The 15272-nt window shown below is 35.0% G+C and overlaps 3 protein-coding genes and 1 pseudogene across 3 annotated transcripts; 2 read left to right on the top strand and 2 right to left on the bottom strand.

The window, feature by feature from the left end:
• Positions 1 to 125: 125 nt before the first annotated feature.
• LOC113049306 (28 kDa heat- and acid-stable phosphoprotein-like) lies at positions 126 to 1673 on the bottom strand (annotated as a pseudogene).
• A 49-nt stretch (positions 1674 to 1722) lies between these two features.
• On the top strand, positions 1723 to 3490 carry LOC113049307 (protein BUD31 homolog). The gene is made up of 4 exons (XM_026211558.1): positions 1723 to 1917; positions 2140 to 2262; positions 2351 to 2517; positions 3291 to 3490. The coding sequence occupies exons 1-4, from the start codon at positions 1824 to 1826 to the stop codon at positions 3339 to 3341; spliced, it is 435 nt and encodes a 144-aa protein (XP_026067343.1). The 5' UTR covers positions 1723 to 1823; the 3' UTR covers positions 3342 to 3490.
• A 1216-nt stretch (positions 3491 to 4706) lies between these two features.
• LOC113049303 (cleavage and polyadenylation specificity factor subunit 4-like) lies at positions 4707 to 6781 on the top strand. Its single transcript, XM_026211527.1, is given in 9 exon segments — positions 4707 to 5133; positions 5262 to 5312; positions 5390 to 5542; positions 5650 to 5745; positions 5905 to 5998; positions 6091 to 6163; positions 6243 to 6326; positions 6328 to 6411; positions 6516 to 6781. Coding segments are annotated over 9 exon segments (807 nt in total). The 5' UTR covers positions 4707 to 5030; the 3' UTR covers positions 6585 to 6781.
• A 1072-nt stretch (positions 6782 to 7853) lies between these two features.
• On the bottom strand, positions 7854 to 9458 carry LOC113049273 (ATP synthase subunit f, mitochondrial-like). The gene is made up of 4 exons (XM_026211482.1): positions 9312 to 9458; positions 8317 to 8424; positions 8098 to 8214; positions 7854 to 7988 (listed from the first exon to the last, which is right to left on the bottom strand). The coding sequence occupies exons 1-4, from the start codon at positions 9325 to 9327 to the stop codon at positions 7960 to 7962; spliced, it is 270 nt and encodes an 89-aa protein (XP_026067267.1). The 5' UTR covers positions 9328 to 9458; the 3' UTR covers positions 7854 to 7959.
• Between the last annotated feature and the right edge of the window lie 5814 nt (positions 9459 to 15272).

The raw sequence follows: 15272 nt of genomic DNA, 5'->3' as shown, positions 1-15272 counted from the left end.
AACTACAACATTTTGAATATAAATAGATTTGAGTACAAAACTACACCTCAATCAAAACAGTTTCTCAGAAGGGTTAAAAGAATACTACTAAACTATAAAAAAAAAAAAAAAAAAAACTTCTGACATTTTATTGGTGAATGTTATTCTTTACATCATTTGAAGAAGAGGATACCATCAGAACATCATTCTAAATAACATCAGGTCCTTTACAACTGATGACAGATTATAAAATTGTTGTTCTTACAATAATTCTTTAAACTCAGACAGCAAAGTTGACTGAGCTACATGTGGCAATGTGTAAATATGAATAAATATGTATTCCTAATATCAAAGTGAAAGCAAGCATTAACATATAAGAGTGAAGCATCAGGGCTCTCACAAAGGCATTTTATTTGGACAATTAAATGCCTGCTTTCTAGATTAATATACTCTGAAATAGTTCTTTTCAATGGAACGTTGTGTTATAGCATCCTACATTATCTTTTGATTTGTCTTCAAAAAATAACATTGTCAGTATAATCAAATACTGTCCCCAAATGCATCAAAACATCTTAAGAATCCACTATTTGGATTATTTGAGAGACAACGTATGTAGTCCTTTAGCTGCTGCTGCTGCCTCCGCTGCTTCTTTTGCTACAGTGACAAAGAAGAAAACAATAATTCATATCTGATTTACAGCGAGACATTTTCATAATTTGCTCTAAAACATTAACAATGTTGTTACTTTACCTTTACGTTCCTCTTCTTTTTTCCGTGCAGCCTCCTCGCGTTGCTTTCTGATAATGGCGAGTCGAGTGAGGTCAGCTTTAGCTTTGGTCTGTCTTTCCTGCTAAATGCATTTCCATATACCTTTCCTTGGTCTTTTGCTTTTCAATCTCTTCTCTGAAATATTGAAAGCAGTATATTGAAAGAGCTGAAAGGGAAACAGATTCACAAGTCTAGATGTCTGCAAATAGTTAAATATGTGACATTAAATGTGACCCTGGACCACAAAAACCAAGTCTTAAGTCACTGGGGTATATTTGTAGCAATAGGTAAAATACATTGTATGGGTGAAAATTAATTGATTTTTCTTTTATGCCAAAAATCATTAGGATATTAAGTAAAGATCAAGTAAAGATCATGTTCTATTAAGATATTTTGTAAATTTCCTACTGTTAAATATAAAAACTAAATTTTTTATTAGTAATATGCATTGTTAAGATTAAGAAGTCATTTGGAAAACTTTAAATGTAATTTTCTCAGTGTTTAGATTTTTTTGCACCCTCAGATTTATCAAAGACTGGTTTTGTGGTCCAGGGTCACAAATGATGATAAAAGAAATGAAGAAAAATGTTGTTAGCTTCACTCACCCCAGTGTCTCTTACCTTTCCCTTCTGGAAAGCTGTCTGGGACCCTCGAGTTCTATGTCTGTGACTTTCTTTGTTTTATGGGCAGCTCGATTAGGATTTTCAATCTCTATCAAACCCTCAAACACCCTTCCTTTTCTGTGACAAAATATAGAACTGCAGCTGCTCCATGTTCCAATATTTAAACTCAGGCACTCGATCAAGACACCTAGCCTGAAGCAAAATGTTGGAAGAGAGAATAACTTCATCGTTTGAACATAATAAAACCATTGCGGATACGTGAAAGGGTCTAGGTGTAATGCCATCCGTTTTAGCAATGATATCTCAAATATAATAACACTGAGGAATTATTCGAAGTTAACGGACCTCTGGCGTGACGTCAACTCCTCGGCGACAGAACTCGGGGAAGTTCTTCATATAGCGACTCGCTGTTGATAAACAACCGAGAGGACCTTCTTATGATTAAATATTATAATGCCTAAGGTGAAAAGGAGTAGGAAACCACCTCCTGATGGTTGGGAGCTCATAGAGCCGACCCTTGACGAGCTGGACCAGAAAATGCGCGAAGGTTCGTTCAGTACAGAATAAATTAGCTTAAGCCAGAAAGCTAACATGTCGATTGATTGTTTATCACGGACCTTTAATTAAACGGAGGGGATGTTTGTGTAGTGTGGCATTAATATGCACGTGTGATTTGTTCTTATAGAACAGAAAATTAGTTAATTGTCACTATGTTTATGTAACTATTGGTTATCGATTATGATCGTTAACTGATGCTTTAATTTCCCAGTTGAAACCGAGCCACATGAGGGCAAACGTAAAGTTGAGTCCCTCTGGCCAATCTTCAGACTTCATCACCAACGCAGCCGGTACATTTTCGACCTTTTCTACAAGAGAAAGGCCATCAGTCGAGGTATGGCGGTGAGGTGCTGTTTTGTAGTGTTCGTTTTATTCCGACATCTGTTTACTGTCCATGTGAGTTAACTTATTTTCATCCGCAGAGCTTTATGAATATTGCATCAGAGAGGGCTATGCAGACAAGAATCTGATTGCAAAATGGAAAAAACAGGGCTATGAAAATCTGTGCTGTCTGCGGTGCATTCAGACACGTGACACGAACTTTGGCACAAATTGCATTTGCAGAGTTCCCAAAGGCAAGCTGGAAGTGGTGAGTTCCTGCAGTGTTAAAGTTGTTCAACCCTCCTGTTGGGTGCAGATTTCAACCCCAAATATTTGTGTATCAATAAATTAGTCAAATTGACAATGTAATTGTATTTTTATTTACTTGCACTTTACCCATCCAATATTTTAAATACATTTTTAGGACAAAACCTGACATTTCGTTTTTTATATATTTATTGATTTCATTTAAGTAAAACATTGTCTTCAGTTTCTGAGATGGGTACCTCTAAATCACTCCCATCATCTACAGTAAAAACAATTGGTCCCTGTGAGGAAAACAGACTTTTTTTTCGGAAATGTAAAAATGCAGAGGGTTAGAGGAATGAAAGTACAGTTACAAGAGTTTAAAATTGTCTATGGAAAGTCCCCATATAATAGAAACCCAACAACAAAATGTTTGATAGATGTTTGGAAAAAACTTTGAAAAGCACAGAATTGTCTTTCATATGCAGTACAGTTATAATAAAATGTAAAGTTATGCCAAGGATAAATTACATTTAGTCATTAGATATTTTGAGGCAACAGAGCCTCTCATGAGAGAGATTCATCAGGAAAAGGTAAAACACAACAGATAATTATTCTGCATATATAATGTTTAATGTTTTTTTGACCCCATGCATCTCAGAAGATTTAATTTAATCAAAGTCCTACACATCTTGTCACGGTCTTTTTTTTTTTTTATGTTTTGTTTTTCATCAAAAAGCTGTCCTATTATTCACTGTATGTCACTGTTCCTAATTTATTCTTTTTTTTTCTTAGGGTCGTATCATTGAGTGCACTCACTGTGGATGCAGAGGATGTTCTGGATGAGTCAAGATGGCAACAACTTACTGAACTTTGATTTGTATTTGTAATACATTTATTGAGGTGTCATTATGACATTGGGTCTGTAAAAATTATTTTGATTGTGTATGCTTATTTTTTTAAAATTATTATTAAACTTGTGTATCTTAATCATTCTGGGTACTATATCGCTTTCTTTGAGTGTGTGCTTTTATAAAATATGTTATAAGCATGCTCTGCTCTGGTAAAAGGAATCAAATAACATATCTCATCCCATATAAATACAAATCAGATTTTTGTATGTAATTTTTTTTTTTTTTTTTTTTTGGTATGAATCTTGGAATGATTTATTTTACATGTGCATTGTTGACTGTATACCCACTGCAGAGTGGCAACAAAAATATCCTAATATCAATGGAAAATACCAGTTTGCAGATCAGTCCCATGCAGATCTTTTAATGAAAGTGATGTTTGGAAAAATGAAATGTTGTAAAAGGCTTTGTCTTGGAAGGGAAGAGGGTAAATCTCCATATCATGACCTTGTCAGAATTATCAATTAATTTTTCAAAACAAAGATTAAAACGTAACTGTCAGAAAGTCTCCTTGATTTGTCAGCTATGTTCTATATTTTCTTTGCTTAAAAATGACATCAAATGAAAAACATACATTTATAACAAAGTCAGATTTTCACCATCTATAGGGGACTTCTGGGAAATAAACCAAATTGAAATTAGAATTAAAGCTAAAAAAAATATGCAAAAAAAGTTATTGAAGTTCAGGACAAGCTGGACTGATGTTTGTGTTTTAAATCATTTTAAATTAACCGAAAGGAGAATATTAGTCAAGAAATACGTTTGAAATATATATATATATATATATATATATATATATATATATATATATATATATAAAATGCCTGTAGAAACACAAAATGGATTGTTATTTCACAACAATATTCAGTTTTATTGGGTCCTGGTAACCTGAACATGACAGAATCCATATAGTTTGGATTTATTTCAGAACAACAGAAAAAAAGCTTCTGGTTGGTAGTTTACATCTATGAAATATAAGCCTCAATTAATACGCTTATCGTATTGTTTTAGTTTTTTCGTAATCTCAGGTCAGCTAGTCAATGGGTCTCTCTGACACACCACATTCAGCATTCTTCTGTAAAGAGGAACTACAGCAGACCTTTTAATCAACAACCAACACACTGATCAAGACCATCCTGTCGTATTTTCTTTGTGCCACCAAAGTTCAAAGTTGCAATCTAACGACAAATCACTAGAAGTTCGTTGACACACTTTTAATATTAATATGACAAAATGACCCCTCTTCTTTCTAAAAACTGCATTGATCGGACCAAGAATATCGATGTTATTGTAATCGATCTTACGGTCTGGAGTTCAGGGGTCACTCGTGAACGAGCGTTGTGGAAGTGGACGGTTCTAAACTCAACTGTTTATTTATAATCTTTATCTTTACCGATTTATTCATGAGCTACATTAAAAACTGATTCCCTCATCTAATAAGTCTGCATACTTTTTCGCTATTTTGACAACTAACGTCAAGAACCTGATCTAGAACCTTAAACCTGATCAACGGCAAACTGATAATTAAGTTGTTCGCCATTAAGACTTATTTAGTTTTCTGTTCAGGTGTTATAAAGATAAGAGTTTCAGCTGCTGGTAGAAATATAGAAAATATACTACCAAAATGCAGGAATTAATCGCGAGTGTCGATCATATCAAGTTTGATCTAGAAATTGCTGTAGAACAACAGTTAGGCGCTCAGCCACTGCCTTTTCCAGGAATGGACAGTAAGTCAATATGAGCATTGATTATTATTTGTTTTAAATCTTCAGTTACATGTATAAGATTAATTGCTATATAAGTATCATTTAGGATAGAAGAGTTGTAATAATGATACAATGTTATTATTTTTCAGAGTCTGGCGCAGCTGTGTGCGAGTTCTTCATGAGAGCTGCTTGTATTAAAGGCATGTGTTACAAAAACTGCTTTAAAGATTTCAGATTTATTGCTTTGATCAGACTATACAGCTTTCTATTTTGACAGGTGGAATGTGTCCTTTCAGACACATCAGTGGAGAAAAGAGCGTGGTGTGCAAGCACTGGCTGAGGGGCTTATGCAAGAAAGGAGACCAATGTGAATTTTTACACGAGTATGACATGACAAAGATGCCTGAATGTTATTTCTACTCTAAATTTGGTTAGTGTTTTCATATCTATCTATCTTATCTATCTATATATCTATCCATCCATCCATCGCTCTCTGTGTGTGTTAGTAGTGCTGATAATGTATTTGTGTTTTTGCAGGGGAGTGCAGTAATAAAGAGTGTCCATTTTTGCACATTGACCCAGAATCTAAGATTAAAGATTGCCCATGGTACGACAGGGGTTTTTGCAAGCACGGTAGGTCTTTTGCAGTGATTTCCAGGTATTTGCTTTTAGAGTAGTTGTATAAATCAGCATTGTTTTACACTGATATTACATTATTTCTTAACAAATAATTAAAAATGATTTTAATAGGAAATCAACTTTTTTTTTGTTCCCCTCTCACCTTCTCTTTAGGTCCGGATTGCAGGCACAGACACACAAGAAGAGTCATCTGTGTAAATTACCTTGTTGGCTTCTGTCCAGAGGGCAAGTCATGCAAATTTATGCAGTGAGTATCTGTGATTGCAATTTCTGCGAATACCTATTCATATGTGTGATTTAAATAAACATTTCTACATATTTTTATTTTTCAATTCCTAGCCCAAGATTTGAACTCCCTATGGGTGCAACTGAACAGCCACCCTTACCACAACAGGCACAGTCTCAGCAAAAGGTTTGTGGATTATTTTTTTTTTTTAATATGTTCAATGTTTACCTTGATACTTATGTATCATCTTAATTTTAATATCCAGCAGCAAAACACACAGCCCACAAACAGGTCATCACAGTCACTCATCCAGTTAACCAACACATATGTCAACAACAACCAGAGAATGGCCAAATTCTGTTGGGATTGTGCACTCTAACAACATGGGTGGAACTCGTGGCCCTCGTCCACTTGATCAAGTTACGTGTTACAAGGTGGGACACCATTTCATTTTATGCAGAAAATACTTTTTCTTTTTTTACATACTATGATATTCTTAAATGCACAGTCACATTCAGCTTCTGTTTGCTTTTTCCAGTGCGGTGAGAAGGGCCATTACGCAAATAAATGCACAAAAGGACACCTGGCATTTTTGAGTGGACAGTAAAGTTTTCTACAAAAAAGGATCTCCAATAAACATGACAGTGACTTGCAAAGTGAGATATTTAATTCCCGGTACATTAAAGAAATAGTTCACCCAGAAGTGAATAATTGCTCAAAATGAGCTCACCCTCAGGCCATTCAAGATGTAGAAGAGTTTGTCTTCTTCGGAACAGATTTGGAGAAATTTAGCATTACATGACTTGCTCACCAACGGATCCTCCGCAGTGAATGGGTGCCGTCAGAATGAGTCCAAACAGCTGATAAAAACATTACAATAATCCAAATGACTCAATCTATTACCATCTTGTGAAGTGAAAATCTGCATGTTTTTAAAAAACTAATGTCATTTAAAGCATTTCAATTTTAAACCATTGGTTCTTTAGCCAAAATACAAGTCCATAATCAAATACAAACTATTACATTCATGTAGATTACTGGTGGATTGTTGGGATGCTTTTATCAGCTGTTTGGACTCTCATTCCTGACGGCACCCATTAATTGCAGATTATCCATTGGTGTGCAAGTCATGTAATGTTACATTTCTTCAAAGGTGTTCCAGTGGAGACACAAACTCATCTACATCTTGGTCTGGCTTGAGGGTGAACCATTTTTTTAACTTGTCTCTGCAAAAGCTTTAGTTGAGGGACATAAATGTGGCTCTCCTTCACTGTCTATGTGCCAAGTGCATCTCAGTTACAACATACACTGAATACATAGAATGATCAGTAATTACTGTTTTCATATAGATTTCTGTTTTTCTTTCACATAAAACCTTACAGTCTTTTGTATTGGAGCAACAAGCATCTTGATTGCTTAAACTTTAAAGCAGTGCTGAAATTAGAGGAAAATATATTAAACGTTTTCAGAGAGAATTTTGTCAATTAGCAACCAAGATTATCTGAAATTGTTGAGGCAGAAAGAACATCACTTTGTTGTCTGTGAAGATGCTTCATGTATATATTAAATGAATCTGATTTGTTGGGTTGTTGCGCTTATTACAATACAGATCAACCTCAAGATAGCTTTTGAATGGTCATTTTTGCCTGAATAAAGACTTTCTCCATTTTTCCCTAATAATCTGGGCTATTACTGAATCGGTTTTAAAACAAGTGGAACCATCCTAATGTTTGAGTCGTGACATACAAAAATACAAAAACGCTATTAATCCCTAATGAAATGCATACACGTTTAATTCATCACAAGAAATGTGAACACTAATCAAGCTCTTTTACATACAGCTAACATATTGTATACTTTCAATAAAGAGCCAAGATTAAATAAAAGTTATTTTATTCTTGGTCACAAACAGAGAAAGCTGGAGTGTGATGATCACACTGCTGCAGACAAAATATTTGATTGCCCTGGTGGTCCAGTGGGTTTCAGTGGTACTTCCTCCACCTGTCGTGCTCTATCAGGAGACAAGAAAACACTTTTTCAGTGACACTTAATTTAGACAGAAGTACAACAGTGAAGGACACACTACTACCGATTATTTAATACTTTTAATTTGTACTTACTGATGTGATCGTATTCCCAGAGGTAGCTCAGAGCAATGTAACCAGCAAGGAACATGGCAACTCCACCAATGCCACCTTTCCTCACATTGATGTATTTGTTGTAATATCTCTCATATCCTAAAATAAGTTTTGATTGGGGAAAATATTATGCAATAGCTACAATAAAAACAATACTGATCAACAAAATATTTTTGTAATGATTAATACACTGGCCATTACCTCCTCGAACACTACCAATAAGTCCGTTTGGGGTGAAGTCTCTTGTTCCAAACCATGATGGCAGTTCTCCGAGCTTGACGTCCATAAGCCTCTTCTGGGCCAGGGCCACTATCGGAAAAAAAACATTAAATTAACAGTTATAGTTATATATATATATATATAATATATATATATATATATATATACACACACACACACACCAATAAGCTAGTTCTCCTGTGCTTTAATATGAAACTGAGAACTAACTAGTTTGTGAAAAAAAAAAGAAAGAAAAAATAATAGCTGTATGCTTTGGTTATAATGCTAAAGGATTCCACACTCAGTCTGCAGCTTATGCAAAATGCACTTGTTTCAAATCAGACCAAACTGTCACAAAATGCACCATGGTATTATGTTTGTTTGCTTTCACATATATTAGAATTATTTTCAGCACTACAAAAGAACTGTTTGAGATACATTCAGTACCATGATGTTAGATACAGAAGAACTAACGTTATACTTTTTGTAAGAACACTTTTACTCCAGAATATTTATTTTATTTATAGTTATTATTGTTACTTTATAGTTACTAGAAGTAGTTGGTCTCCTCCTGGACACTTTCAGCAAAATGCCAATATTATTAACCAACAAAATTAAAACTCTGCATTAACAGAGTTATTTGGACGCTAAAATTTTGTGTCATTACCGAACAAGCACGCTTCACTAGCTCGAGTATCTTAAAAAAAAAAAACACTACAGAAGAATGTGCATGTACTGAAGATGTTTTTGGTCATTACTGTAATCGATAAAACAGTGCAGCCGATGTTACTGAAAGTCCTTGACATGACTCGCTGCCCGCTTCGAGGCCCTGAACCGCACTGCGTACAAACGACCACATGAACATTCACTCCATTCGTGCCTTCAGACGCAGAAATAATAAGAGAATGCGCTTTCTGTAAAGCCTTCCCGTCCAACAGTGAAATATATTCATCTATGCATGTCCCATTCAACCGTACCTGGTTTATCCGCCATCTTGCTATGAACTTCAAGATGATGGCTGCAGCGGGGCACGTTGGGAGTGAAATGGAGTGACGTCAACGAGCAAACTGAAGGGCGTGGTTTAGAGATCACGTGGCCGCCGTGTAGACGGTAGAAAGACGGGCTCTGGTAGAAACCATAGGCAGTAAAAGAAAGGTAGAAACACTCATTACTCTGGACCACGTCTATGGGAAATACATGGCCATATCAATATAAAGAAACAACAACAATTTATTTGTATGCTTTGGTTATAATGCTAAAGGATGTCACACTTCAGTCTGACACTTCTATATGTTTCATCCCCCTTTTAGCGAAGTTCTACACAAAAGCACATACGATAATAAAATACTAATGAAACTAATGGAACTGAAACTAATCAAACTATTCAGTATAAAAATATATAATTTCTTTATTTTTGTTATTATAAATTATTACATTTTCATGTTATACGCTGGTACCACTGGAGGGAGACATTTATACACAGGTTTTTTTATCGCTTAACAAGAACAGTGATATAACATGCATATATATATATATAGAGAGAGAGAGAGAGAGAGAGAGAAAGAGAGAGAGAGGATCACAGTGTTTTCAGCTGTTATCAATTACATGCAAAATAGCATCAAAGGAACAAACAGAAAAAGACTTCAGGGGATTTTTTTACAAGAAATTTCCATAAGAAAAGTAAAAGAAAAAAAGTAGAAAAATTATATTCTACCACTTTTGCTTTTTTATTAAAAAAGTCAAGTCAGGTCAAAGTCACCTTTATTTGTATTGAGCTTTATACAAAACTGATTGTGTCAAAGCACCTTTACAGTGTCAACAGGAAAATAGTTTGTCAATAATGCAAGAGGACAATATCAGAGCCATTTTCCAGCTCAAGTCAGTTCACTGATGATCCAGTTTAAGGTTTCAGTGTAGTGCTTACGTTCAATCACATACACAGACCTGTAGATAAAACAGCTATGAGGTAAATGCATCAAAACACACCATCTTTCTGGTGGTAAAGCATGTTAGTATGTACAGTTCTTATAATATGAACATCTGCATTTATCTTTATCTGAGCGACAGACCAACATCCTGCTTTTAGTCACTGAATACCTTGTTGCAGAACTGAGTAACTGATTCAGGGATGTCTATATGCCATTGCCTTCAGATAAGATTCATTTTGCAGAATTACAAAGTGTGATGATTCATTTTATGGACTCGTGTTGCTGTCAGGATTATTTTTTCAGAGGTTTTCAAAGTCATACAGCACAGATGACATATATAGCATCAGTTTTGACAGGCTCTTTCCTTAATTGAATGCCCAGAGTAAACCTTAATCCAAGTCTTGCCTACTGCCAATTGCATTTAGGTGCAGATAGATCTTTCCATATGGCGGAAAACCAAGCTCTCTTGGCAACTGAAAGCCTTTGAGTGGATAGGTAGGTCTTAAATCATGTATTTATGGTGTATGGACTTTAAACTATAAATATTCTATACAACGTGGATTTTTTATTCTCATGACATTGAGTAAATGTCTGTGTAACCAAAATGACTATATGTGCATTTATTAGGGAGAATCATTGTAAGATACTATGGCCTAAAACAAATGAATGGTATTTTTTACAATCAAAATGCTGGTGTAAAATTTACTTACTGAGTAACATTCAATAAAAGAGAAAGAGAAGCGACTCTCATGGTGATCTCATTAGAAAGTGTGAGAGTATGCATTAGACAGGAGGTCAAAGGCATAAGTGTCATTCATTACTTTACTCTGCCATAAGAATCCCAGGCAGAATTATAATTTTGAGATTTTCATTAAGATGCTGCAGCGGTCACATCAAAGTACACATCAGTCCATAATCTTTCAGGAGTTATACGGTCCAGGCAGCGTGCAGTTAGCTTATATTAATATTCATTATTCACATATCTGCTCTGATTTTCACTAGCCATATGTTTACTCTGCAAATATTATTCTTTCATTAGTGTTGGACACATTATATAGTGGGGTTATCCCATTTTATAATAATATTATTTCTAATGTTTTCAGAGAACCAGGTTTATTAGTTCAACATAATGTCTGCTAACAGATGGAATATCAGGCCAATCTCAGTTCCAGACTCTAATTTAATAAGGTAATAATTCTTGTGATTAGGAAAATGATGTAATCGAAAGAATGTTATTGTTCTAGCTCATATATCTGCCATGCGAAGGATATTAAATATATAAATTCCCCGTGTGCCAGTGGATTCCATCTTTCTTTCTTTTTTACTGGTATTATTTTTCCTGTGTTTCATACTGAATACAACCATTCTACTCATACTACTTCTGCAGGATTAAAGGTGCTGTAGGGAACTTTTACATATTTATTAAACCTGTCCTGAAAGTAGAATATGAGACAGATAATCTGTGAAAAAATCAAGCTCCTCTGGCTCCTCCCAGTGGTCCTATTGTCATTTGCAGAAAGTCATCCGCTCCCGGTAAAAAACAACCAATCAGAGCTGCGGTTCGTAACTTTGTTTGTGTTCAAAATGTAGAAAAATGAACATAATAAGCGAATACACCATGAATCCATTTTCCAAACCGTGTTTTTAGCTTGTCCTGAATCACTACAGCTATAATAAGTGTTTATATTCAGACTATTTTAGATTGCTTCGGGGGCACCGCGGCGGGGTAACCCAGTACCTTTGTGATTCTTCATAGACATAAACAGAGAGAAGTAGCTCCGGCTACAATGTTCTTCCGCAAGATGCAAGCAGTTCTGTTTATTAACCGCTAGAGCGTCAAAAGTTCCCTACTGCAGCTTTAAGTATGTATACTAGAATAAACAAAGCATAGGATAACCGTATTACTGCTTTTGCCAAAACAAGCAGTGGACAACTGAGCTTACTGCATGAAGTACTGTATCCCACAATGCAATGTGCTTCACTTAAAATTTAAATATAGATGTAATTATATTTCTATGCATTTTTTTCAAAATTCACAATAACCTATTTTATTTTCAAGAAGTCAATTGCTTAATTACATCAAAATAATGAACATTGTAAAAATGTAAACTTTTTTAATTTACTATTTTAAAAATACAGCAAAATACAGTGCATGATGTACAGTATTCGCTGTGCTAGTATTGCATTCAGAACACAGCCTTTGTTTTTAATCTCATAAGAGCAGTCAAGGAAGACCAGTTTACGCTGATTATATTAATAAAGTTAAGACCTTGAAGTGTGTCCAGGAAATTCTTCCTCATTGCATGTCTCACAAGCTAATTGCTTTTGACAGTATATCAAAAATCTGTCTGGCAGAGACGAGAGACTATTACGTTTTGTATTATACATTCATATCTGTCAATAACTGTCATGATAACGTATAGCATAATGATTTTTAATTTACAATATCCAATCTCATTACATTTACAGAAAATAATTGTTATAATGACCTATACTATTGCATACACAAGTTCTATGGTACAATAAATACCTCCTCCTGTAAACTCTTCACCCTCCCACAATCTCAAAAAGGATATTATAGTACACAGACGAAGTCTATTAGACTCTGAAACATTTTCCCTGAGGCTGTCAGACTCCTGAACATCCTAATACCTAATTGCAATTCTAGGAAAATTATTTAAATTCAGCCATCGTTGTAATTCCCTGCAGTGTTTACGCTGAAGTCAACTTGCACTGCAAGTACATGCTGCCTCTGTGTAAGGCCCTGGGGCACAGGTCTGTTTGGAGGCCACCTCCTGATATCATAATGAGAGTTAATGTTTAGATAATGAGACATAATAAATAATATATGAGATAAAAAAAAACAATCAAAATAGCATGATAAAATGTTTAAAAATCATGAAATAAAGATGCAATTACACGCATTTCACAATACTTTGCAAATAAGATGCTCAGAAGGCAAGAACCCTCTCCAATATTTTGAATTTGGACTGCAATACCTAATTCAACCATTCGATGTCAATCCTACATACAGCACCTTTCAATTTGTAAATTATTATTAATTGTGATTTCTGCTATTCCTGGAATAATCTCGGAAATAACAAATAACTCTTTGAGCTTTGACTTATAATAGCAGTTGCTCCACAGCATGTTATGAGAACATTTCCTCCAGTTTTTGAAGTTAGACCTCTTGATGTGTTACAAACCCCAGCAGTAGACACGATTAATGACAGGCCAGTGTTTGAGCCTTATCTCATTACTCTCCAGCAGGTCTGGAACTTGTTCCTGCACAAATTGGTTCATCACTCCTCTCCTGCAGCAACATATGCTGAAACAGCAGCCCTAATAGTAGCACTTAACTGAATAAAAAGAGATCAACTCAAAACTCAACTGGAGGGCTCATAGATAAACTTATAGGACCTTGTCGGCTAAAGCTTTTTTTTTTTTTTTTTTTTTGGGTAAAACTGTCTTTTGTTATTATTTCTTTATATCTAAAATCTTTTGATAAGGAAAAAATATTGAGTGCACTTGTAATATATATTTATTCCAGTAATGCATTGGGCGAATATGAGAGTGTTGATTTGACTATGAATGACTTGTTTTAATACGATTTAAAGTCTTTACAAGATTGCTATGCTAGGGATTTAAAGAAAACAAAAAAACATAATTAGACTTCTTAATAAATATAATATATAAAATATACACATAACATCGATCCTGTCAAATAACACACACACACACATTTGTTTTTGTGAAAAGTGGGGAAATCCCACAGGTGTAATGGTTTTTATGTACAAAACTGTATATTCTATGGCCCTACACCAACCCTACACCTAACCCTAACCCTCACAGGAAACTTTTACTTTCTCGACATTTTTACTTTCTCAACAAAAAAAATAAAACAAATCCTGTATGGTTTTATAAGCGTTATGAAAAATGGGGACATGGGTTATGTCCTCATAAGTCACCCTCTCCTTGTAATACTTGTGTCATACCCATGTCATTATACAGAGTTGTGTCCTGATATGTCACAAAAACACCCACATCCACACACACACACACACACACACACACACACACACACACACACACACACACACACACACACAGTAAAGACTGCCATTACCATTTGGTTCAAAAATGCCCTTTGAGGCATTTTGTACCCTCACGGTACACAGTAAAACGGAGCAGGTGATGAAGAAGGTAATGAAACAGTCCAGTCAACTTTCTGAGCACAGAGGCCTTTTGGGGAAATGACATTGTGTAAGAAATTAGATTCCCACTTGTTAAATAGAACATCCAGACTAAGAACCGCCTCATTTAATGCACGTAAGAGGGATTCATTTTGTTAGTTTCTATAGTAAAAAGCATCCCTGTCTACATTTGGTGACCTTTCTTAGTAGTGATTGAAAATCATAAAGCTTGAATTTTTACAGAATGAGTGTGTGATATGAGATTTATCATAAATAAAAAGAGAAAGTTCCTTTTTCCTTCACGCAGAAAAACCTTTATAGGCATTTCTGCATTGCCAGGTAATTTAACAGACAAACACTGCAGTTTCACCTTGATTTTTTTGCTTTAAATGATGCCAGATATAGCATCAGCATTGTATATTATGCATGTATGTAGAACTTGCTGCTTGTACATTCAAAATCCAAAGGTGTCCCATGGATTTCTTTGAAATGCAAATAAAGCAATCTATCATGCTCCTTCCTTATTGAGAGTCGCTGTTGAGCTTTGTTCTTTCCCAATAATACTGTCTGGACATCTAATGCAAAATCAAGTTCAGGGCTGAATGTTCCACCAACCATGTATTGAGGAGTACAACACTCTGGTTATCCAAAAGATGTCAAGAAGCTTTAATAATGACAAAATGAACCTACTTGTACATATCTATACTTGTTCTGTTGCCAATGTATTGCCGATTACCTTTTTCCCAAAATATATTAAGACTAAAGTAATAGACCAGAGAACATTGGTGCATGCAGTGTTTTAAGTTTATCAATCTCT

The sequence above is a fragment of the Carassius auratus genome, chromosome 3 (assembly GCF_003368295.1).
Source record: "Carassius auratus strain Wakin chromosome 3, ASM336829v1, whole genome shotgun sequence".
Lineage (NCBI taxonomy): Eukaryota > Metazoa > Chordata > Actinopteri > Cypriniformes > Cyprinidae > Carassius > Carassius auratus.
Note: the sequence above shows the minus strand (reverse complement) of the source record. Positions and strands in the feature narration are given on the sequence as shown.

What these genes read in the sequence shown, in the direction of transcription:
- LOC113049273 (XM_026211482.1), bottom strand. An exon ending in TATTGGTAGTGTTCGAGGAG is followed by an intron (nt 8,215 to 8,316) that starts GTAATGGCCAGT and finishes AACTTATTTTAG; the next exon opens with GATATGAGAGATATTACAAC. An exon ending in CTGGGAATACGATCACATCA is followed by an intron (nt 7,989 to 8,097) that starts GTAAGTACAAAT and finishes GTCTCCTGATAG; the next exon opens with AGCACGACAGGTGGAGGAAG.
- LOC113049307 (XM_026211558.1), top strand. Translation starts at nt 1,824, where the DNA reads ATGCCTAAGGTGAAAAGGAGTAGGAAACCACCTCCTGATGGTTGGGAG. An exon ending in GGACCAGAAAATGCGCGAAG is followed by an intron (nt 1,918 to 2,139) that starts GTTCGTTCAGTA and finishes TTAATTTCCCAG; the next exon opens with TTGAAACCGAGCCACATGAG. An exon ending in GAGAAAGGCCATCAGTCGAG is followed by an intron (nt 2,263 to 2,350) that starts GTATGGCGGTGA and finishes TTTCATCCGCAG; the next exon opens with AGCTTTATGAATATTGCATC.